We start from the raw sequence: 24,965 nt of genomic DNA, 5'->3' as shown, positions 1-24,965 counted from the left end.
CCTGAGGAAGGAGTCCCGCCACTAGCTGGTGACCACGGACAAAATGCTCAAACTCTGAGCTAACACTGCCTGTCAGGGTCAAGGTGAGGCTCTGCTGAGATCAGACAGGTGCTGCCAAGACTGGAGTGCGTCTGGATGGGAGGGGGCTGTGCTTGAGAAGGAGCCCAGGGCTCTTCCCTGGAAAGTCCAAGGCAGGAGCCCCAGGACCCAGGTCCACTGGTGTGGGCGCAAGAGTGGCTCCTGTCGATCAAACTCCAGCTTGGGGTCCAACACACAGAAAACCCTCTACACTTACTAATTCAGAAAAGCCTCATAACAGAACGCTCACCACGACTGCCAGCTCCCTGATAATCACAGCATCTTCATCACCACCATTAAGGACACAGCCCAGGCCGTGGGCCAGGCTTGTTCTAAACAATTTGCACATATGGACTCATTTAATCCTCACACAACCAGCCTATCTCAGAGACTGGTGGTCCAGTGGCTGGGACTTCGAGCTCCCAATGCAGGGAGCTCGGGTTCGATCCCTGGTCGGGGAGGTGGATCCCATCTGTCACATCTAAAGAGCCGATGTGCAGCAACTAAGACCCGATGCAGCCAAATAAACAAGAGAAATGTTAGGGAAGAAACAAACTGTCTTTGATTTTCCAACTAAGGAAACAGGCTCACACTTGCCAAATCACTTGTCCGAGGCCACTCGGGGGGGCCAGAATTTAAATCTGTGTCTACTCTAAATCCTGCTCCTGATCACAGAGCCAGTCTGCATCAGTTATATATGGATACTGGGCTAGGGGTGATGGGGGCTGCTTGAAACAGTCCTCCCCAGACACCCCATTCCGAGTGCCCCCCATGACCATCCTGGAAAGCTGATCCTCCAGGGCCCCCCGCAGACCCCTTCTGGAGGCCCCTCTCCCCACCCAATCATGTACCTCGATACCAGATGACCCGGGGCGGGGGCACCCCAGTTGCCTCGCATGCCAGCACCGCCTCCTCCCCTTCGGCAGCCAGTACCACGCCGTTTACAGCTGACACGGATGGTGGGTCTGTGTGGGGAGCAGACGGGGAATTGGGGACCAAGCCACAGACTCCCTAGAGCGACAGTGCCGTTTTCCCCAGCTGGGGGAGGGTCAGAGGGGCCAGGGTGGGCTGAGCGCCTGCCTCCTCCCCACCCCCACCAACCAGGACAGTCACCCCCAGAAAGATGCAGCCTCGGCCGGTTTTTAACAGCCAGTTACTCCCGGGACTAAACTCCCTTCTTGTCCTCTTTTTTTTTTAAGTTTTTATTTTGAATAATTTCACACTGGAAAGTTGCAAGAATAATACAAAGGTTCTTCATGTACCTTTCACACATATCACCAGATGTTAACATTTTTGCCATATTCGTTTTGTTTTATCATGATGGAATTCTCTCTGTATTCTTTTTTTTTTCTAAATGGCTGAGAATAAGTTCCAAATATGATATCCCTTTACCTCTAAACACTTTATATTTCCTTTTTCTTATATATACTTTTTAAAGATAATTTTTAAAGTATAGTTGATTTACAATGTTATGTTAGTTTCTGCTTGCAGCAAAGTGAGTCAGATATACATACACTCTTTTTTATTTATTTTTTATTTATTTTATTCAGGGCTCCCTGGCCCCTGACTCCAGCCAGTCTCCTGCTCCTTGCAGCCCCTTGGAGACCCCAGGGGCCATTCCTACCTCGAGGCTTTTGCCCCACCCTGTCTCTCTCACTGAAACGCTGTTCCCATTCCCGTCTGGGGCAGGAGTTTGATCCTGTGTTTCCTTCTCTGCCCAGCTACACGTCGCTCCATCACACCACCCTGCTCTGTGCTCGTCCCATACCCTCACCATCTGAAAGTACCTTATTTATCTGCATGTTTTCCTTTCTGCTTCCCCATTAGAATGTAACCTCTACCTGGACGGGGACCCTGTGTTCACTATTGTATCCCAGTGTCTGCCACACATTAGATACTCCTAAGTATCTGAGGACGAGAGGGAGAAAGGGAGCGAGGGGGGAAGGCTGGCCTGGGGACCCTCTTCTGCAAATGCCCTTGACCCAAGTACCTGTATAGTAGAGGGTGACCATCTCTTCATCTCTGCCAACCTCATTAGCAGCCTGGCAGCTGTAACTCCCCGCATCCTCTGGGGCCACCCCCTGAATGATCAGGGTTCCCTGGGCATCCACGCGGACTCTGGAGTCGTGCCACGAAATGTGTTCAACAGGAAGGGGCCGGTTAGGTTGGGTCTCATGAGGTTGCCCCAGTCATTATTAAAAGCAGATTAATTAATGACATCACCGGTGACATCGTTTTACACTGACTGTTTGCTCTGTGCCAGGCTATAGGTTCATCACTTTTTATGTTCCTTTTTCATTCATCAGGCTCAGAAAGGTAAGGCGACTTGCCCAGAGGCACACAGCCTGAATGGCAGAGGCAGAATGCAAGCACAGGTCTACCAGATCCTGCAGCTGGAACGCCTGACTCCAGAACCCACATGAGGCATCGCTATGTTTCCCAAATGATCTTGCTCCTGAGTCTCAAATCATCAGGAGGAAGGCAGGGCAAATGCCACTCCCCATTTGCTACAGTTAAGAAGACTGAGGCCCAGAGAGGTCCCCGAGGCCCTCACCTGCTGTCCTCATGCAGGGCGCGACCCTCGCGGCTCCAGGAGATGTGGGGTGCAGGGTATCCGGAGGCCGAGCAGCGGACCCTCACCTCCATGCCCTGGGAGAAGCGCTGTGACCTGGTGTGGATGCTGACCTGCGGGGCCTCTGGGGTTCAAGGAGTGGACAGGTGGGGAGAAGCTTGTCAGAGCAGCCGTGTTGTCCCAGGCACCCAGCACTGGGCCCCCGCTCCTCCCCGCAGCCACAGACAGCAGCGACATAGGAAGGAAGGGCCCGAGGGACCTGCATCCTTGTGACTGGCTTCTCAGGGAACCAGGGTTGACCAGGCAGCCCCCAGGCACATCCCCGGGCCACAGAGGGACCTGAATTCCCTAACGCCCCTGGTGGGAACCTTGAGCTCCCTGAATTTCTGCTCTGAGCTGAGCCCCTCCTATACCAGCAGCCTCGATATGGCCTCAGAATCTTTCTCAACACACTCTAAGCAGCCAATCCACAGTCATTGGCACAAGAGAGAGATTTGTTCCAACATACTCACTTTTACACTTGGGAGATAGGTCCCTAGAGGAGCAAGATGCGTCTAAATCTTGAGTGGACCTAAATCCCAGGTGAGTACCTAATCCAGGCACTAACCCTCTGGATGTGTTTCCTCTCACTGCCTCCTCCACCCCCAGCTGGTCAGCGCTACCCAAACCCTGCTAAGCATATCTGATCTCTGGGCTTCCAGAAGTTTCCGGTGTCCCATCTCTGTCCTGCATACCGAGAGGGCTGGACAATGGAAGTGCTCAATGACCCAGAAAGAGGACAGGACACAGTGAAATTGGCTTGGCCGACAGCAGTAGAAATTGAGGCTAGATATGAGGATGAACTTCCCAACAGTGCCAAACCACTACACTTAGGCTGGGAGGCTACAGAATCCTCTTACTCCGAAGGTTGAGAAAACTCTGGAAGGGCTGATGCTGCCTGCCAGAGCTGATGTCTGAGCAGAGGGATGGACGGATGGGCTCCTGGAGAAATGCCAGGTAGTAAGCAGCCTCACCTCGCACCAGGAGCCAGACGGATGCCCTCGCGACTCCATTGGAGTTGCTGGCCATGCACTGGTACCGCCCGCCATCGCTGGGGGTGGTGTTCCTGACCTCCAGGGATAGGTCGGCCAGCTGGGTGACTCTGCCCGTCGAGGCCGACAGGACTCGCCAGTCCCGGACCCAGGTAAGGTTGTAGGGAGCCTCGCTCAGGACAAGGCAGGACAGGATGGCGGTCTCTCCCGGGGACACGGTCACATTGGAGACAGGGACCAGCTGCGGCGGGGGGTCTGCAGGAACAGGAGCGCAGGAGGCACTGAGAGGTTGGCACGGGGAAGGGGACATTCTGCAGGCCCTGGTGGTGTCCAGACCCCAGAGTCCACTGCATCCCCCAGCAGGGCAGTTCACCAGCATCTGCTCATCATGCCTGGACAATGCCACCCCATGGCCATCTCACACCCGCCTGGGGGCTGTGTGTGTGTGTGCGTGCATGCGTGCCTGATTTCCATTCAACAGCCAACGGCAAAAGTTAACAAGAGTTAGCCCATTCTTCCGGGCTTTCCCAGGGCTCAGTGGTAAAGAATCCACCTGCCAGTGTAGAAGACGTGGGTTCAATCCCTGGGTCAGGAAGATCCCCTAGAGAAGGAAATGGCAACCCACTCCAGTATTCTTGCCTGGAAAATCCCGTAGACAGAGAAGCCTGGCGGGCTCCTATCCATGGGGTTTCAGAGTCAGACATGATGCAACGACTAAAATAAACAAACAACCCACACTTCACACCCTTTGAGGCAATAATTCCACAAGCGTACATGCTCAGTCACTAAATTGTGTCTGGCTTTTTGTGACCTCATGGACTGTAGCCCATCAGGTTCCTCTGTCCATGGGATTTCCCAGGCAAGAATACTGGAGTGGGTTGCCATTTTCTTCTCCAGGGGATCTTCCCGACCCATAGATTGAACCAGTTTCTTCTGCATTGGCAGACAGATTCTTTATCGCTGAGCCACCTGGGAAACCCCAATAATTCCACACTGGTGGATAAAGTCTTGGAAATCACCCTTAACTGGAAAAGAGTAACAAGTACAGAGCTATTCTCTGTATAAACAGCAGCCAAATGTGGACTAAGGAAGGCCACTGCCCCCAAAGAAGAAAGAGCTTAGAAACCCACACTCTAAATAAGAAAAAAACATTAAGAAGTGACAGCTCAGAGACCACCTAATCAAGGACGGTCTGCAGGACCTGTAGGAAAAAAACTGGGTCCACATGCCAATGACCATGATGTCTAATGGGGAAATTTGACTCCAGACATCAAATCAGGTTGCTTTAAGTATGTACGATATTATCCCGTTTTTCTTAAAATGCACACATGGATAAAGGTCCAAAAAGAAGTAAAGCAAATGCTGTCAAAGTCATCTCTAGAGTGGAGGGGTCACAGGTCATTTCCATCTTTTCTGTTGGCTTATATTTTTCCAGTCTTCCTACAGGGAGCATGAGTGATTTTGAGTGAGTTTAGGAATGCAGAGTGACTGATCCCTCTATGTTCTTTGGGCCCCTTTTCTTCAAGGCAGCTTTGTGGTTGTTTAGTCACTAAGTCGTGTCCGACTCTTTTGCGACCCCATGGATTGTAGCCCGCCAGGCTCCTCTGTCGATGGGATTTTTCCAGGCAAGAATACTGGAGTGGGTTGCCATTTCCTCCTCCAGGGGATCCTCCCAACCCAGGGATTGAACCCGTGTCTCCTGCATTGGCAGGCAGATTCTTTACCACTGAGCCACTGGGAAAGCCCATCAAGGCAGCTTAGGTTCATTATTTTAAAAATAAAGCCAATTGCATTGTAAGAGGATCTGTGGCATTTCCAACCTTCCTGAGTTCACCGCTGCCACGGCGGCAGGACCTGCAGGCATTACGGGTTGGGGACGAGGTGGACGGTGGCCCTTGTAAGGGTCTGGGGGCTGACCAAGAAGTCAAGGGTGGGATTGAGGCTGGGGACTGGGAGGCGGAGCCCCGAGCTGGGGTTCTCAACCTTCCTGCAACCACAGGCCACTCCTGGGGCAGACGGCCCAAACCGGAGGCCGGCAGGCAGGTGCAGCGTGGGCGTCGGGCTCTGGATGATGGACGGCCCCCGGCAGCTGGCTGGCACACTCACCCACAGATGAAGGAAGTCTGGGAGGGAATCCTACAGGGAAGAGTCAGGACGGGCCCAAGGGGACAGACCTGTGACGACGATCTGAGCCCTTGCTCGTCCGGTCCCAGCCCGGCTGACTGCCATGCACTCGTACGTGCCTTCTTCAGCCTTAGAGGCCCAAGGAATCTCCCAGCTGCTGTTCCCTGACTCCCTGCAAACACAGAAGAGCTGGGGACACACAACCGCACTGCCCCCCATCAGGGCTCCCTGGCCTCATCCAGGCTTCTGGATGGGGGCTTGACCCCCTGAATCTTGCCCAGAAAGAGGCCCCCAAACCTCTCAGAGACTTGGTAAGAAGAGACAGGCAGCTAAGGATGTGCAAATCCCAACGATATGCCATGTGACTCTGAGAACGTCCCTTCCCCTCTCTGAGCCCTGGGCTTCCAACCATAGGAGGGAAGGTCTCAGAGGGTCCTTCCTGCGCTGACCAGCACAGAGCCGGGCCTTCACGGGTTGAATTTTCAGAATCTGAGGAAGGCCTATGGCTCATCCAAGGAGTGATGGCCCAGCAGCGGTGGGAGCCTCAGGACCCACTCTCCCCCAACCCTGGCCAAGCTGGGAGGTGCCCAGCAGGATGACCAAGGCCCCACGTGTGCCACCCACGCTCCCCTTAGGTCCCTCCAGGGCATCAGGCCCCCAGGAGCCCTGGGACTGGGGAGAATGGGCAGTCCTGAGCCACTCACCGAAAGCGCCTCTCCTCACCCAGCCTGACTCCCTCCCGCCACAGCTGTAGCCGGAAGGGGAGGGCGCTGTGCACGGAGCAGGAGACCTGCAGAGGCTGGTGTAGATAGCCATGGATCCTGGGGGGCATGCTGACCAGGGGGGCACCTGTGGGCAAGGACCAGCACTCAGGACTCCTCCCTGCCCTCCACCCTCAGTCTGCCCTCGACACAACTAGCAACACAGAGACCCACAAGGATGACCAGGGGCCAGAAGGCAGGGCTTCCATCTCCAGCTTCACCATCCGGTGGCCACCAAGAACAGGGGGCATCACCTCCCTAAGCCTCAGTTTTCACCTCTGTAAAATGGGTTAATGGCATTAGTGACCTCACTGAGCTGTGGTGAGTTGCCGGTGAGAGGTGGTGAGTGGGAAGCCCTTGGCACACACATGTGGCAGAGCCAGCTCCTTCCATGAAGACTTGTGGGGGTTTTACAACTTGTGCTACCATTGTGTCAATTGTGTGGGCGACAGAGAAGTCGAACCAGCCCTCAAATCTGATGAAATGCTCCCCAGATGATACTCTCCAGGGGCCTGGGGAGGGCTGTGCATCATTCGCCCCTCCTGCAGGGTCAGTTTTACTCACAAGCTGTGGGCGGGAAGCCTTGTTTTTTAATTTAAAAATCAGCCTAGTTGGAGCATGGCTGTGACTACAGAGTTCACACGCATTTTCAAGATAAAATAAGAGATTTCCATGTAATCTCACAGCTTCGGATGAGCCTCTGGGGACCCCCATCAGATGCCACTGCCTCCTCCCACCTGACCCTGGACTTGGGGTGACACATAGTCTTTCCTTGGCTCTTGGAGTCACTTCAGGGGAAACGTCTGAGAACTGACCCCCAGGGTCAGTCTTGGACCGTCCATGCCTCGCTGGGCGATTGCAGACTTGTGGGGAACCCTTGCGCTGCCCTCTCCCTCATCCCCGCCAGAGATGCTCCGAGGGTGAGACAATGGGCCAGACCTCCTCCGAGCATAGCGCTGGGGGTGGGAGGGCGGCGGTGACATCATGTTACAGGCTCCCTGCCACGTCCCAGGGGAGAGGGGTGTCGGACCATGCAGCCACGTCCTCAGCTGTGCGTACGGCAGCCACGGCTCACCCCCACACACTGCAAGCCTCTGGCTCCCTCTTCCTTGGGCTGAAAGAAGCCCAGGGACCCCCGGACCCACCACCCCCATGCCTCCAAACCCAGAGTCTTTTGCTCCCAATCAAACTCCCAGCCTCCCAGACCTGGGGGGGGGGGGCGCAACCCCCCCACCAAAACCACATCTTTTCCCCACTCCACCCCCATCCTTTAATCTAGAGCTGACATGGAGACCGAAAGCCAGAACTTAACTAACCCCCCAGCTCTGGGAGCCATCTGAGAAAAGAGGAGAGGGAGAGAGAAAGGCTGCTTTAGTCTCCCTGCTGAGATTCCTGCCTGAAAATGCCTCCTGAAAGCTGCAAAGGTCAAGGCAGGAGGAGCCCGGGGGGCCACAGCCGGGGAGTAGAAGCTGGGAGACGGAAGAAGGGTTCCCAAGCCCCTAGGCCTGCAGTTCCCTGCCCCACTCAGGTCCTCAAAGTCCCCCATCTCACCACGGGCATCTCAGCACCCTCTCTGCATCCCTAAGTGAAGTGGCCAGGGGAGCCTGAGACCCCCAGCACTGCTGATGTGGGATGTCAGTGTCACCCATCTCTGAGCTCCTCCTGGGTCACCACCAGGGGAGTGGTGCCCAGTGAACTCAGACCCCACTCCCCAGGGCCAGAGGCAGAGATGGAAAGCCAGAGGTGCCGCCCTGCCCTCCGGGAGCCTCCAGCCTGGATGCCGAGACCTCTGGGACACACGGGAAACCCGCAGAGGCCACACACGTGGGAAACAGCACAACACCACCAAAGGTGGGGACACGAGGTGACTCGTGCCTACAGTGACATCACAGTGCCAGCAGCCATGTGGAGGGGCGTGGTTCACGGTCCCCACACCCTGGGTACAGCCTCTGAGCATCTGAGAGCCGTCCTGTTTGTTACGAACATTAGTTTATGCAACCCTCCGAGCAACCCTGCGCAATCAGTGGTCTCACTTCCCCAGCAATAAAATGGAGACACATCTCAAACTGGGTGTAAGAACACAGGGAGGTCAGCTCAGCGCTCTGGGAAGACCTAGAGGGGTGGGGGTGGGGCGGGGGGAGAGGGAGGGAGGGGATATGCGTATGCATATAGCTGATCCCTATTGTTGAGCAGCAGAAATTAACACTGTATTGTAAAGCAATTAAACTTCAATTTTACAAAATGAAAATAAGAAGATATTAATGCAGGAGAAGCTAAGTGAAGAAATTTACTCCTTTTATGGTAACCTTGGGCTTTCCCGGTGGCTCAGACAGTCAAGAATCTGCCTGCGATGCGGGAGACCAAGTTTCAATCCCTGGGCTGGAAAGAACCCCTGGAGAAGAGAATGGCTATCCACTCTGGTATTCTTGACTGGAGAATTCCATGGACAGAGGAGACTGGTGGGCTATGGTCCATGGGGTCGCAAAGAGCTGGATACAACTGAGTGACTAGCACTTCACACTTCACTTCTTCAAGAACATCTCAAAGTAAAAGGTTTGAAAAGATAGATTTTGCAAGGAGCATGCAAGAGACTATAAAAAGAAACCCTTTAGACCAGGAGGGGGAATAAAAGGAACTGGTATAAGCATTTAGTGAACAAATGCATGGCAAGTGCTTGGCCCAGGATTGTCCCACGAGACGTGCTCAAAATGGTGATTAGATTAGTGTTACCATCGCTATAACGATGATAGTAATTATGATTATGCAAGGGCGTAATACTCACTGCCCTGCCCACTGTTGTGGCTACACTTTCTAGAACCATGACTGATGCAAAGTGAATGTTGAATGCACAGGTGGATGGATGGATGGATAGATGCATGGATGGATTTACAGATGCATAGATGACTTTGCAGTAAACCCTGGAGCTGAAAACTGCATTTGAAGCATCTCAGTATTAGGCATAATGTATTGCAGAGCCTGGAGTTTAATTAATAAACATTTCCTAATCTAATTGAATCAGGAAAGCCTTCCAGGGAGAAATAAGCCTGCAAGGGAGCCAGGGAGCTGGGGGTGGTAGGAGTCAATTACTCACCTGGAGTCACCCCACGGTAGGAAACTCCGGAAACACGGAGGAGAGGGTTTCCCTCATGATCCTTGCCCTTCACCTTGAGGTAGAAACGCTCCTGGGGGCTGTGGAAGGGCGGCCCACCCCACAGCTGGTGGGTTGACCCGTTGGAGAGGGGCTGTGTGGGCAAAGTCAGGAGGGACCGCCCTGAGCTGTGTGAGAGCTCCACTGAGTCCAGGCGGCCAGGCACCCGCAGGCCCGTGGAGTTGATCACCAGGGAGATGGGCACGCCTGCAGAGGAAAGGGCGGGGAAGGAGGTGCTGGCACCTGCGCTGGGCTCCACGAGACTCCCCAAGCAGGGGCCCCACCCCAGGGCCATGGCTAGGGGCCCAGCCTGCTTGGTCCGCCTACACCCGTTCCCTCACCTTCTCTTCCCCAGGCCAAGGAATGCTGGGTGGGATGAGGAGAGAAGGGGGGTTGCTACTGTCCGTGGTCCTGAAACAGCACTCTCCTCCGGCCCATGGCTTCCCATGATTGCGCCACCTCTGCCCTGCAGACTGGGGCGCTCACGGAGCAGAGCTGAGAAAGGGCACCCTCCCATCCCGCCACTAACTCTGGTGTTGGTTGTCAACCGACAGGCTCTGGGACTGGCCGAGATGTGTATCTGGGTGAGATACACACCCCAGTTTGGGAATGCTGATTCCTGCTTGGCTTTCCTGTGGTTTCCCTTCCCATCTCATTGGAAATGTACTTTCCACATCATCCCAGGAAAGCCAGAACTAGACTTGGGTTTCACAATCTTCTAAGTTGATTTGGAAACTGTTAGGTCTCTCCCTTTTCAGATAGCTATTCTTCTCTCTCTCTCTCTCTCTCTCTCTCTCTCTCTCTCTCTCTCTCTCTCTCTCTCTCATCATAAACTGGGAACCAAAGGATGTGGTAGACGTGATCCATAAAATGCCTTCCATCTTTTGAAAAAAATATCAAACAGTCTAGAAAGGGCATGTTCAAATCTAGAAGCCCAGATTTCTTTGAAAACTCGAGTGTGTCAGTGCTGGGCTTCCTTCCCATGTTACAATAACCAGCCAAAGGCACGTAGCAGCTGCTCCCGTGGCCCAGACCCCCACTGTTCAGTTCGCTGCAGCCTCTCCCACTGCCTGGTGCCCTGGGGTCAAGTGCCAATCATCATTTATCATTTGCAATTGCCCTGCTGTTTTTCTCGCTTTTAAAAAATGTCTTGGATGGAGCCACATCTTTATCAAAAGCAGAAACCAAAGAGGGTCACACGTGGCCCCCTTCACCCTTTCCCACGGGGACTGTAGCTGAGGACCACTCTGCTTCCAAACTCTCCCCCCGCCACCCCCACAGCACTTCACTTAGGATTTCTCATCTCTCTTGGCTTGCCTCCCTCCCACCTCCTTGCTATTGGCAAAAACAAACAGAATGAACAAGCAGCCCACTTTTCATTTTGAAGATATCGCTGCTGGTCCTGGCAGGGAAACCCACAAGGGCTGACAAGAATGACAAACATTAGTGGACATATAGACTCAAAAGAAAGCCCTAAGGACCCAGCATCAACACTTTGGGGTCACTGTTCCGTGGTCCAGAATTATCTGACCTGACCTTGCTGTTATTCAGTCCCCGAGTCCCACTCTTTGCGATCTCATGGACTGCAGTATGCCAGGCTTCCCTGTCCTTCACTGTCTCCCAGAGTTTGCTCAAACTTGTGTCCATTGAGTCCATGACGCCATCCAAACATCTCATCCTCTGTCACCCCCTCCTCCTTCTGCCCTCAATCTTTCCCAGAGATTTCTTTCCCAGAAAACACCAGAGTCTTTTCCAATGAGTTGGTTCTTCACATCAGGTGGGCAAAATATTGGAGCTTCAGCATCAGTACTTCCAATGAATATTCAGGGTTGATTTCCTTCAGGATTGACTAGTTTGGCCTCCTTGCATCCAACGGACTCTCAAGAGTCTTCACTAGCATCACAATGTGAGAGAATCAATTCTTTGGTGATCAACCTTTTTTATGGTCCAACTCTCACTTCCATACATGACTACTGGGAAAACCATATTTTTTACTATATGGACCTTTGTCAGGAAAGTGATGTCTCGGCTTTTTAATATGCTCTGACCCAGTCCCTCCCATCTCTCTGTTCAGCCGGTCCCAGCAAAACCCTCCAAATAGCCTCATGGCAAGAGGCCACATTTCTGAGCCCTGATGCTGGGAAAGATTGAAGGCAGGAGGAGAAGGGGGCGACAGAGGATGACATGATTGGATGGCATCACTGACTCAATGGACGTGAGTTTGAGAAAACTCCAGGAGATAACGAGGGACAGGGAAGCCTGGTGTGCTGCAGTTCACGGGGTCATCGAGAGTTGGACGTGACTTAGCCCCTGAACAACAGCCTGATGTTCACTGGAAGAAGTGGGGCTCTAGACAGACAAATCTTGACAAAGAGAAAGGGAAAGGAGGGTCAGGGGGACAGTCTGAGCTTGTGGAGCCCTTGAGGGACAGGAAGGAAGTTCTAAAAGTAAACGGTCCCAGGGTCACCCTGGCTGGAGCCCAAAGAGCAGGTGCTAGCACTGGGTGCAGTTCACTGTGATGTGAGAGAGAGGCTGGACCAACCCCTGCAAGCCTACTCCATAGTCACAGGCTCATGGCTGCCCCCCGGAACTGCAACCCTCAACTTCCCAAAGGTGAACCCCACCCCTGCAGGAGGCAGCCTTGCATCGCCCCAGGGCCCAGAGCACCGTACCTTGCAGGGGCCACTCAATGGTGTGGTTGAGGTCCAGGGACGGCTGAGTGGAGAAGCCAGCTCGGAAGTCGATGTTGCTGATGCCCGTGATCCTGACCGAATGGCGGCCACTGCTGTAGACCTAGCCCAGGCCCAGGCTCACGTCACCAGGGTGTCTGACCCCAGCCCCCCAGCTCCAGGTGGGAGGTGGCTGACCTGACCCGGCCTGGAGTCAGCAGCTGGAATTCTCCCGCCTTTGCAGACTTGTGGGTGACTCACCCAATCCCTGGGGACCTAGCACGATACTGCCCCATTGGGGAGGAAGAAACCAGCCATGGCACTGCCTGAGCGGGGCTCTAAAGCGGCCCTGTCGTTCCACTCCCACCCCAACACCCAAGGGTCCCCTCTGTCCCCTGCACATCTAACCCTCTAACCCCTGCCTTGCCTTCCCCACTGGCATGAGAGCTCTCAGCCCAAAGACGCTCCGAACCTGAAGGCTGGCAGTGCCCGCAGCGCCCAGCATTGTGCCTGGCACCCAGTTGCCGTTGGTTTAGTCACTCAGTCGTGTTTGACTTTTTGCGACCCCGTGAACTGTAGCCCACTGGGCTCCTCTGTCCATAGCATTTCCCAGACATGAATACTGGAGTGGGTTGCCATTTCCTTCTCCAGGGGATCTTCCCCACCCAGGGACTGAACCTGCGTCTTCCAAGTCTCCTGCTTGGCAGGCGGGTTCCTAACCACTGAGTCACCAGGGAAGCCCAGCACCCAGTAGGGCTCCAGAACTATTTGCTGATCAGCTGTGTGCTCCCGAGACAGCAGCCCACCCCATCCCAGGGTGCTTGGCCGGGAGCCCTGCCCCCAGCCCCAGGCCCCCAGCCCCTGGCAGGTTGGAACAGACTCTGCCCCCCTGCCAGCCCTGTGCCTCTGAGCCCAAGGTCACCCTAGCCTCTTCTGCACACTCCTCAAAGGACAGGGTCCCGAGCCACCCCCGTCGCCCACCTGTGGACACTCGAGTGGTTTCTCCAAGCCCTTCTCTGAAGTCCCCTCACTTACCCCAAACCACTCCACTTCTCTCACTGGTGCAAAGCAGAACACTCCTCCTCTGATCTTGCCCCTTTACTTCTATTGATATGCCCACATCACTGCCCACACTCCAACCCTCTGCTTCCCAGGGCCCTAGGCTCCCGAGGGCCCAGGCAAGAGGAAGATGGTGTCTCAGCTTGGTGAAGCTGGTCTCCCCAACCGCAGGAACCCAAGGCCTCCTACCTTGATGGACCACAGCCCGGGATGCTCGGGCTTAAAGGCCACGACCCTGGCGGAGTCAGGGATGCTGAGGAGCACATTGAGGCCGTCATCTCTCTGCAGGATCCTCCCTGTGGAAGCCCCAGCACCTGCTCAGCCCCCGACTCTTTTCTGGGGTTGACAGAGCACTCCTCCCCATCCCCAGGAACCTCCAGCCCTCCAACACCTGCCTTGGGCTTCCTAGAGGAACTGACAAGAGGCCTTTGGTGGTACCCGAGCCTCTCCCTCTTCTGGCTCTCCATCTTCATCCCTCCCCAGGTGCTGGCTGTACCCCTGGCCTCTGGACCAGAGTACTCAGGACATCCTTGGAACACCACAGCACCAGGCAGCCGGGTCCAGATCATATGGAGCCTGCATGACCCTGACAAGTCACCCCACCTCCCAGAGCCCCCATCTCTGCACTGTGCCACTAATTCTTGCCCCACTGACTCTTCAGGCCACTGAAGAGAGAACCCAGGGAAGATGCCATGTGAATCTGGCAGCCCCGGGCACTGTCATCACTTTAATTCCCCTCGCTGGGCTGCTAATGGCCTCCCTGAATCCTCACCCACTGTAGGCACCCTCTCTGCCCTCGACTCAGCATCTCCCTTACCCTCCATGCTCCTGGAGTCTTGTGTCCAAAATCCCCTGGCCTCCTCTCTGTCCCATCCTGGACTTTTATTTCAGTCTCAGGGCCAAGGAGGAGGCCAGCTCTGGGGCTCACATACCCAGCGGGTCTCGGACTTCGATCTCGGGCCCTGGGCCACTCAGGGAGATGGTGACCTCCTTTAGGCTGGGGTCAAAGGGGATCCTCCACGTGTGCTCGCCGCCTTCCTCATGGTCCGTGGACAGCAGGTGAACCTTGGAGGCCTGGATGGCTGACTCCACCCACTTCAGCACCTGGGAGGCAGGAGAGCAAGGCTGACGCCAGTAGGTGCCCATGATGCCTTGCTTGTGTCTGGCCCACCGGAGGTGGGTCCCTAGCAGGCTGCCAGCTGTGTGCAGCGTCTTATCCCCTGGTGAGTTTCAGGCAGCATACAGGCTTTCCAGGTCACTTGAGGCCGTCACAGTCCCCACTGCCCTACACTGGACCTGATTCACACACCACTTCCCTCTTGGCCTGTGGTCTCAGAGCTGTGACACCTGAATGAAGGCATCCAGAGGACTCAGCCCAGATGGAAGGAGGAGAGGGCACCCCTCTGATGGGATGACGCCCCTCCTTTGTCACGTGGCCAATTTCTATGACATCCATCACTTCCTCCAGGAAGCCCTCCTGGTGCTTCCTACACACTGATGCACCCTGGAAGTCCGGAATCTCCCCCAGAGTGTGGTTCACTATCCCTGCCCAGGGGCCCTCAGACCACATCCCCCACCAGGCACCATGCTCTCTAAGTAGGACCATGTCTTTAAGCAGACAGTCTGCTCCTGACCCTTATCACAACACTGAGAAATCTAATATCCTTGGTTGTACAATTGCTTATTCTTATGTTTGGGGAATTCCCTGGCAGTCCAGTGGTTAGGACTCCATGGTCTGACAGCTGAGGTCTGGGATTCCATCCCTGGTCAGGGAACTAAGATCCCACAAGCCCTGTGCATGGCATGGCCCAAAAAATTAAATTAAAATAAAAAATAATAAAATCTTATGTTTTTGACAAGTCCCATTGAAAAATCAGGTGACAGATAACTCTTCAGAACATCCTACGAGTTAGGCACACATTTAGAGTATGATTTCAGGAGGTTCTCAAATCCCCGCCAAGACAGTCTCTACTAAGCACAAAATTATCTTGTTTCTCCAAGACTTACCATGGTCTCTAAGTCCCTGTGTTCTCTGGTTCACCCGTTCAACCTGACCCAAGCTCATGATGCTCCTGATGCCCCCCACGCTTGCCGGGCTGGCTCCCCGTCCCTTGCCCCCTGGGCAGCTCCCCCCCACACATGCTCTTCTCTTTGCAGAAATCCCTGCCCCTTCCTCAGCAGCCAACTCCTGGTTAGATTCATACCCGTAACCCCTCTTGGCCTGGGAGTCCCATGAGGGCAGAGACTCTGCTGTGTCCCAGCCTCAGCGACTGGGCAGGATAAGGGGCTCAGGACACGTGCTCACTGTGTGTGACGCCGCAGGGCACACACCTTTTGAACAGGGTCCTCAAGTTCATCTCACAAATGCTCAGCTCCAGCCACACCCCCCACCCCAGCTCACACCTCCTCTTCAGCAACAGCTGAGCCACCCAGGTTCCAGTAAGAAAACAAAAAAGAGGGGGGGAACCTCTCCAGTTTTGAACCACCTCTTTTCAAGGCAAGTTACGTCAAGAAGCATCCTGTGCAAACCCTGAAACAGAATCAAAATGAAACGTGGACTGACTGTACGACAAATTGATAACATAACCCCAGTATGAGGGAAAGGGTTAGCTCCAAGTCAATCAGAAACCAAGGAGTTCCACATACTTTCTCAGTGAGAGCCACCCTGAGGGCGAAAAAAGAAAGTGCAAAGAAACCTTTATTTAGCAGTTGGCAGTTGGCAGAACTAGTTGTATTGTGATTGTGAAATTGTTTTATGTCACCTGTGAAGAGGAACTAAAAAGCCTCTTGATGAAGGTGAAAGAGGAGAGTGAAAAACCTGGCTTAAAACTCAATTTTCAAAAAACTAAGATCATGGAATCCAGTCCCATCACTTCATGGCAAATAGAAGGGGGAAAAGTGGAAGCAGTGACATTTCATTTTCTTGGGCTCCAAAATCACTGTGGATGGTGACTGCAGCCATGAAATTAAAAGACACTTGCTCCTTGGAAGGGAAGCTATGACAAACCTAGACAACATATTCAAAAGCAGAGATATCACTTTGCCAACAAAGGTCCATACAGTCAACGTTATGGTTTTCCCCGTAGTCAGGTACGGATGTGAGAGCTGGACCATAAAGAAGGCTGAGTGCTAAAGAACTGATGCTTTTGAATTGTGGTGCTGGAGAAGACTCTTGAGAGTCCCTTGGACTGCAAGGAGATCAAACCAGTCAATCCTAAAGAAAGTCAACCACGAATATTCATTGGAAGGACTGATTCTAAAGCTGAAGCTGTAATATTTTGGCCACCTGATGCAAAGAGTCAACTCACTGGAAAAGGCCCTGATGCTGGGAAAGACAGAGGGCAGGATGAGAAGGGGGTGACAGAGGATGAGATGGTTGGATGGCATCACCGACTCAATAGACATAAATTTAGGCAAACTCCAGGAGACAGTGAAGGACAGGGAAGGAAGCCTGGTGTGCTGCAGTCCATTGGAGTCACAAAGAGTCAGATATGACTTAGCAACTGAACAACAATAATAACAATCAGAACTAGCTATATTGTGGTTGTGAAACCATTTTATGTCTCTTGCAGAATAAAGCAAGGAAGGAAATCTCAACCAAGACTTTTCTCTTACAGCCCGGAGAGAGCTGCAAGGATTTTTTTTAAATATAAATTTATTCCAAGTGAATTCAGAACCCAGTGGTTTCTAACTACTGTTTTCCCCCAGAGTTCCTTGGAGAAATGGCTGATTTCTGGTCTGGGGCAGGCAATATACAAGGAAAGCCTAGGACTACTGAATTTCATAAAGCAAGGAAGGTCTCAAAGACTAATGGGGACAGGGAATTCCCTGGTGGGCCAGTGGTTAGGGCTCTAGTTTTCACAGCTGAGAACACAGGTTTTATCCCTGGTCAGGGATCTAAGATCCTGCAAGCTATGTGACAAGACAAAAAACAAGAGTAATGGAGACCTATCAGAAGGACATAGGAACCAGCATAAAGGAGCTCCTGTTGGCTAAATGTGGGAGACTTTGAGCCTCCAAAAGAATAATGACTATAATCAATCAAACCACACCGAATTATACAATCTAAGCTAGTCACTCAGTCCTGTCTGACTCTTTGACACCCTGTGGACTGTAGCCTGCCAGGCTCCTCTATCCACGGAATTTTCCAGGCAAGAATACTGAAGTGGATAGCCATTCCCTTTTCCAGGGGATCTTCCCGACCCAGGGACCAAGCCCGGGTCTCCTGCGTTGCAGGCAGCTTCTTTACCATCTGAGCCACCGGGGAAGCACCATGTAATCTAGGTGCCACAAAAATACTCAAAAAAGAAAATAAAAATTCAAAACAACAAAATCTCATTTGCCACCAATAAAAGCAAATTCTTAATTAAAGAGAGAGAAGTGTGATCCCTATTTTTTCAGTAGGAACCGTGACTTCAGAGGAACCAAATCACCCCTTTGGAGAAGCAAAAGCTCTTCTTCGTGGGAGAACGCCCATTAACAAATGTGGAAGGAATGATGCAATTAGGAAATCATTTTTTTGCAACCTCCTAATAAAATTATTGTTTCAGGCAAGCATCCTCAGTGAATGCTAAAACATGGTTTTGCTAAAACATGAGATGCTAAAACATGAGATGAAAAAGCTCCTGGGGAACTAGAGCCCCAGAGTGACCCCACCGACCCCTTGGGTCAGAAAGGAAAAAGCAAAGGTCTGCCATGCAGAGAGCTGGCTGTCACTGCTTTAACCGATCAAACTGGTCATCAGTAATGGGGACAATCAGACATCATTTTCCTCCTGGTATGATGCAAAAGAAAACACACACAGAGCACCAAGGATGAAATACTCCTGCCACAAAGGTCAGCCTCCTTCTGAATAGTCATTTAAAGCTAACTTCCAGGCTCAGATGGTAAAGAATCTGCCTAGAGTGCAAGAGACCCAGGTTCTCCTGGTGGGGGCATGGCAACCCACTCCAGTATTCTTGCCTGGAGAATTCCATGGACAGAGGAATCTAACGAGCTACAGTCCATGGGGTCGCACAGAGCCGGACACCCCACTGAGTAGCTAACACTTTCACTTTCCAGCTTAGAGGAAGTAAAGGCACAAGTGGGGAGACCACTTATGGGACACCATAAGGAAGCGATCAGATGAATCCAGAACACAGGCCATGGCATAATCAACGCCTCTCCAACAAGTTAGTGGCCTGAAAAAAGGATGGATCCCCTCCAGATTTAAGGAAACTTAACAGACATAACAACCCCATAAAGTGCACAGCCCTTGATTAAAACCTGATTTAACATCCTGAGGACAAATAGAGAAATTTAAATATGGACTTGGCATCAGATGATACTTGCAAAGTACTATTCATTATATTAGGTGATACTATGGGTTATGCTGGAGTCTATTTTTTTTTTGATCCACACTGAATTATTTATGGATACGGTGTCATGATTCAACAAAAAGTATAGAAAGAGAGAGATGTAGCAGCTGGAGCAAAAATGTGAATTGCTAAATCTTGATAGTACTTTTTTTTTTTTTTTTACTTTTCAATATCTGACACATCTCATGGGAAATTTTTAAGTAAAAATCATCTAAAAGGAACGAGTATATGTTTACAAGTATGACTTTAAAATATACCTGAGCAACCACAGTGCTCTCCTGTCGCTTGCCAGCTCTAATCAACTGGAAGTAACTTCTTGGAATGCCATTTGGAGAAATGCGAAGCCACATTCAGACTCAATTAGAAAAAGGTCTGTAATTGATTAGCAATGTCTGCCACGGATATGGAATTAGAAAATAGTGTCTGGCATGCTACATACTGGTCATCCTCGCTCTAAATCACAGTCCTTCAGCTCTGCCTACCACGTGATCTTCCATGGAAGAGAAAGGGAACAGAAGGGAATTGGAAGAACTGCTCGAGATTTGGAAAGTGACTACGTTTTGATGAGACCGAGCTGAAACACATGTGCCTAGATTTTACAGCAAGATTTCAGTTATCACGGGACAAGAATCCTGTGTTCTGAAACTCTTCTGTTTTTACATTTGGAGCTACTTTATTCTTCTGTTTTTGCCTGACTTTCTAAATAATGTTTCTCTTAAAAAGATCCCACCTGTTCGGGTTAAGAAATGAGGGCAAGGTTATTTGTCCATGCGGGGGTGGACGGGACGTAGCAGCCAAGGCTCCCAGCTAGAAAGGCAGACAGAAGCTGGCCAAGTAAGTGAGGCAGCTCCCCCAGAGCAAAGAAACAGCTCTGTGACCACTGTCCCCTTCGCCCAGGGCCAGGCCTTGTCAGGGGTCAGGAGGAAATCATAACCGAGCAAAGCCGGCAGGTGGTGGTGGCAGCACCATCTGACAATTACCCAGACGCATCCCACACCCGCTACTGTGTTGCAACTGTCATGACCAGCCCTTTCTAGGATGTTTTGATGGAGAGAAGATGCCCAAGAGCTCATGCTACTGAACCACGCCACGGAGAGAGGGCTGAGATGGGCCAGAAGGCCAGTGACCCCATCAGGAGGCAGCCCATCAACAAAGGCTGCCCTGTAACACATCGCCACTCCAGAGCTGGGGGTGCAGACCCTCTGACCCCACAGCAAGGCCAGACCCCCGCAGGCCCAGGCCTGGGGGCAAAGCCTGCTGGACCTGGCAATGGCTCTGGGGCTCAGAGAGGAATCTAGGGACACTCCTGAGCAGAGAGGCTTCATCAAGCAGGCTTAATGTTTATTTGCGAAGGTAATGACTTCCAGATGTCAGCAGGACCAGGGGCCTAGGAGCCAGCAATGCGCTGGGTCTCGTCTCTCTGTCACTGATGGGGAAGGAATGAGAGAATCTGGCGCTGCTACCCTGGCCAGATGGTTGCCGCTCAGCCCTTCGCAGCAGATAAATCACCACCACCACCACCACCCCCAACCAAGGCTCCTCCCAGACATCCAACAGCCAGAGAGGCTGAGGAAGCTGGGGCAGTGAGGCAGGATGGGGGGGGTGGAGTGGTCACTGAATGGATCTCAAGAGCCACAGATCAGAAAATCGAGGGCCTCTGCCAACTGGGCATCACGGGGCACTGTCCCCAGGCTCTACCTTCCTGAGAACCTTATCCCGAGAGAGCTCTTAATCTTGAGGGGGGCTCCCTGGACCTCTGGGAGTGTGTATTCTGTACTCCCTATCGAAGCACGGGGCTGGAGATCCCGTGGCCACCACTAACTCTCACTCAGGGCTCCCTCCCAAGGCTGGGTCTTCCTCCCACCCTCGCCACCATCTCTCCAGGCGGGGGCCCTCATGACCCAGCTGTGAACATGAGGAAACGGAGGCCCAGAGAGGTCAAGTGCCATGCTCAAGGTCTCAGAGCAGACAGGTGGCAGAGCTGGAGAGGAGTCTGAAGCCAGCATGTGACCTGACACCCCCTCCCACCCCGCCTCCCCAGAGAAGGATCCAGGGCAGGGTCACCTCCAGGGCCTGTGTCTCCTCACCTGTTAATTCCACCTTCCCGCCCCCTCCCCGCTCACTGTCTCAGGGGGCAGTTCGCTTTTCCCCTGGTTAATGCCCACCCCCACTGGCCATCGAAGGATGGCAAAACTCCAGAATACCTCTGCTAGCGGGGGGAAGATCTTCACCTTCCTTTTGTTACTCCAGAATCTCAAAGGCAGAGAAAGGTAAATGCCTGAAAGCATGAGATGTGCGCTTGATGGATTATCTCTTGGCGTCCTGCACCTAAAGCTGCCCCGGCGTGTAGCAGGTGCTCAATTAACAAAGAGAAAAGTGAGTGCAAAGTGTGCCACTCCCACGGAAGCAACCTAGATGCCCATCAGCAGACGAATGGATGAGGAAGCTGTGGTACATATACACCATGGAATATTACTCAGCCATTAAAAAGAATTCATTTGAATCAGTTCTAATGAGATGGATGAAACTGGAGCCCATTATACAGAGCGAAGTAAGCCAGAAAGATAAAGACCATTACAGTATACTAACACATATGTATGGAATTTAGAAAGATGGTAACGATAACCCTATATGCAAAACAGAAAAAGAGACTCAGATGTATAGAACAGACTTGTGGACTCTGGGAGAAGGCAAGGGTGGGATGTTTCAAGAGAACAGCATCGAAACATGTATATTATCTAGGGTGAAACAGATCACCAGCCCAGGTTGGGTGCATGAGACAAGTGCTCGGGCCTGGTGCACTGGGAAGACCCAGAGGGATCGGGTGGAGAGGGAGGTGGGAGGGGGGACCGGGATGGGGAATACATGTAAATCCATGGCTAATTCATTTCAATGTATGACAAAAACCACTGCAATGATGTAAAGTAATTAGCCTCCAACTAATAAAAATAAATGGAAAAAAAAAAAATGTGCCACTCCTGGCACACCAGACTCTGAAAAGGTCAAAGGACAAACAGGCAGGGTGTGGGCACTTTGGCAGCTTCTAGCCAGGCAAAGGCACCGTTTCCTCTCTCCTGGGGGTGGAGGTTGGTGGGGATCATTGCCAAATGTCTGGGGACATCTGGAAGGGGCCAGGTACAAGGCATGAAGCTAACAGATGATGGCACTCTTTGCAGGGAGGGGAGGGACCCAGGCCCCTAGCCAGGGGCAACCAGGCCTGGCCACTGGAGATCCCAGTACATCAGACAGGTGCTGCCCAGCCAGGCTCCCACAGCAGAAGGCGGGCACCAAGGCCAGGAGCCAGGGGATCGCCCCAGATTCCATGTCTCGAATGAGAGGCTCAGAGAGTCCAGCGCCACACCTGAGCAAGCCGTCCTCCACCAACTCACCTGCTGCCTGGCATCTGACTGACCCCTGGCAGGAACCCAGTTCCTGAGCAACTGCCCAGATAAGATGCACCCCCAAACAAGGACCAAGCCATCACTCCACTCTGAAATGCTTCCCACCCTCGCTTGGGCGGCTCGGTGCCAGAGCAGGCTGACATGCCAAAAGAAATAAATCCTGGCGTGTCGCAGAGAACCATAAACGCCATCTGTCAACAGGGAGCCAAGGCGCTAACCTAAACACGGCCCTGGAGACGAAAATACACAACACACGGGCTGGCGGGAGGCCGCGCCGCAGTGGCCTCAGACTGGGAGTGTTCCTCCCACTCTCCTCCCCCTCCAGCCCGAGGGACCCCACGTCATCGATTCGCCAGGTGTCTGTCTCCATCGACTCAGCAAGCACCTGCTCCATGCTGGAGGCTGCGCCAGGTGCTGGGGACACAGTCGTAAATGGGACCTTAAGGGCCCTGCCCTCGGGGATCTCACAGCCTAACAGCATTAAATAATCACACGGTTGTAAAATTATGATTATATAAAGCCCCCCAGGGAGCTCCGAGGGGGTATGAAAGGAGACTTAATCTTGACAAAAATCAAGGCAGGCGTGATTCCACTCAGACTGGAAAGATGAGGAACTGGGGGGGAGGAGCTGGAAAAAGAAGCCGCACGAGAAAAGGCCCTGAGGTAGAAAAGACACAGGACATGGAAGAAAGAGCGGAGAGGCAGCAGCAGCAGCAGGCAAGCGGGGAAACACAGGCCATGTGCTGGCAGAGGCAGAACTCAGATCAGCGTCTGGACCTTCCCCAGGGCACTACGTGGAGGGGCCTGTCGGTCGAATTAGTTTTAGAGGATCTGGTGGGATGTAGGATCACACAGGCCCAAGACGGCAGATTGCGAGCATCACTTCCCATGCTCTATGACTTTATGACGGTGGCTTGAAACCAGCCCAAGTAGGAGTGTTTACACCGGGGAAATGGGCATTCTTATTCCTTCCAGAGAGAGATGGTCGTGAAACATTTACCAGCATGCCACTGGAAGGATGCCTCTGGCTCCTGGGGAGGAATGGACGTGCGGAGCAGAGGGAGAACTGGGAGAGATCTGAGCAACTGATGGAGCCCCGGAGGGGAGGGAGGCGGGGCTCCTGCTCCAAGACCGAGACCAGGACAGACGCCCGGTCAGCTGGGCCATCGGCGGCCCTGCATGTCGGGCCACAGTGTGTCAAGCAAGCCCCTCCCTGCCAAGTCCCCAAGCACAGCTTGCTGTCCCAGCAACACAGCCTGAATCTGACGGCCCTGGTGATCTTCCAGCCACCCCTGGGCCCCTCGACTCTGGAGAGAAGCTCCCCTTAACATCCCTACTCTGCCGAGCTTTGCTAGATCCATCCTGCCAGCCTGGACTGGCTGGGGATCCCGGGTTTAAAACCCAGGATATTCCTTCAGGCCCCAGACATTTTTACCAGCAAAACTGAAATACCTGCAGCACCTACTTTTGGGGGCTGACTGAGAGGGTTCTACAAGATGAAGTCACAAAGCCCTGAGCACCAGGCTTCCTGCTGTGAGGCAAGCACTCAGCACTGCTCCTGGAAGCCAGCCGACGGGCAGAGCCGCCCAGGGACACGGGGATGTCGGGGCAGGCTCACCTCGGTCACCTGCTGCTTATCCAGGTGGAACACCTGCCCAGAGCTGGCGGCAGCAATCTCCTCGTAGGCCAGGTAGCCAGGGTGGGTGCGGTCACCACAGTCCCCCGTCAGCACGAAGACCACCTAGAAGACAGACGGGCAGCCTGGCTCATGGCGTCCTCACCACCTTCGGTGTGAATGGAGTGGGGCGGGGCGGCCAGACCAGGGGGGAGTGACCCGGAGGAAGCCCTGTCGTCTCTCTGGGCTCGGGTGATCCACCTGTGAAATGTGAATGATGAGAGTTCCTGCCCCGTGGGGGTTAGGATGGATGCAGGTCACGTGTCCATCACAGGGCCAGGAATACAGTAGGAGCCATTATGAAATCTACAAGGGAGGGAGTGAAATCGACTCTGCTCCAAGTGGCCCCCGGACGCTGCAGAGCTAGAAGAACCTTGGAGAACCCGCGTTTTTTCTAGATGAGAGAACAAAGGAGTTTTCCCATCCAGAGAGGAGTCCCAGCTCTTGAGGTCTTCCCCAGGGATTCCTCCCTGCAGCCCCACCCCACCCCCGCCTCCCCCACCACTCGCTGTGACAGCCAGGAGCCAAAGCCCTGACGCATCTTCCAGACCCTGAGACAGTGGGTGAAGAATGACAGACGGGGAGCAGAGGAGATGCCAGGAGGAAGATGGATCGCCCAGACTTGGACAGGGTGTGAAGGCAGCGGAGGAGTGCTGTGGTCTGTATTAAAAGTGGGCCCCCGCCAGGGAGGCGTGAGCCCCGAGGGCGGGGCCGGAGCATGAGAACACACTTGGACTTCACAGCCCGGCTCCACCAGTGGGCTGGCCAATGAGGCTGGTGCGGACTGGAACCCAGGCTGTGCAGGAGAAGCCCCAGCTCCGCTCTCCCGGCGGGGGCTCGGGGCTGCCCTCGGAGACCCCAGTGGCCCCCAGAGCCCCTGCTGGTAGCTCACCTGCGACTGTTTGAGCTGCAGGAGCCGCAGCACCTCGTCCTTCTTGTGGTAGTCCTTGGCACGGGCGTCCGAGAAGACGTAGATGAAGGAGCCGGGGTTGGCCACCTCCACGGCAGCCTTGATGGCCCCCAAGCTCATCTCTGGGCAGTCCCCGCCTCCCTGGAGGACAGGGCAGGTCAGCAGCTGCCACCCACCTCC

At 53.4% G+C, this 24,965-nt stretch overlaps 1 protein-coding gene across 1 annotated transcript in view; it reads right to left on the bottom strand.

Moving 5' to 3' along the window:
• The window catches only part of HMCN2 (hemicentin 2), a 175,131-nt gene that overhangs the window by 125,046 nt on the left and 25,120 nt on the right, over positions 1-24,965 (bottom strand). The window contains exons 3-14 of the mRNA XM_070454654.1: positions 24,768-24,926; positions 23,819-23,941; positions 14,375-14,546; positions 13,632-13,738; positions 12,387-12,507; positions 9,658-9,921; positions 6,510-6,654; positions 5,856-5,977; positions 3,664-3,936; positions 2,633-2,774; positions 2,069-2,196; positions 930-1,043 (exon numbers count right to left, since the gene is read on the bottom strand). Of these exons, the coding sequence (XP_070310755.1) occupies positions 930-1,043; positions 2,069-2,196; positions 2,633-2,774; positions 3,664-3,936; positions 5,856-5,977; positions 6,510-6,654; positions 9,658-9,921; positions 12,387-12,507; positions 13,632-13,738; positions 14,375-14,546; positions 23,819-23,941; positions 24,768-24,926 (1,870 nt within the window). The remainder of the gene's footprint in view (positions 1-929; positions 1,044-2,068; positions 2,197-2,632; positions 2,775-3,663; positions 3,937-5,855; positions 5,978-6,509; positions 6,655-9,657; positions 9,922-12,386; positions 12,508-13,631; positions 13,739-14,374; positions 14,547-23,818; positions 23,942-24,767; positions 24,927-24,965) is intronic.

Source organism: Odocoileus virginianus, chromosome 2 (genome assembly GCF_023699985.2).
Source record: "Odocoileus virginianus isolate 20LAN1187 ecotype Illinois chromosome 2, Ovbor_1.2, whole genome shotgun sequence".
Lineage (NCBI taxonomy): Eukaryota > Metazoa > Chordata > Mammalia > Artiodactyla > Cervidae > Odocoileus > Odocoileus virginianus.
Note: the sequence above shows the minus strand (reverse complement) of the source record. Positions and strands in the feature narration are given on the sequence as shown.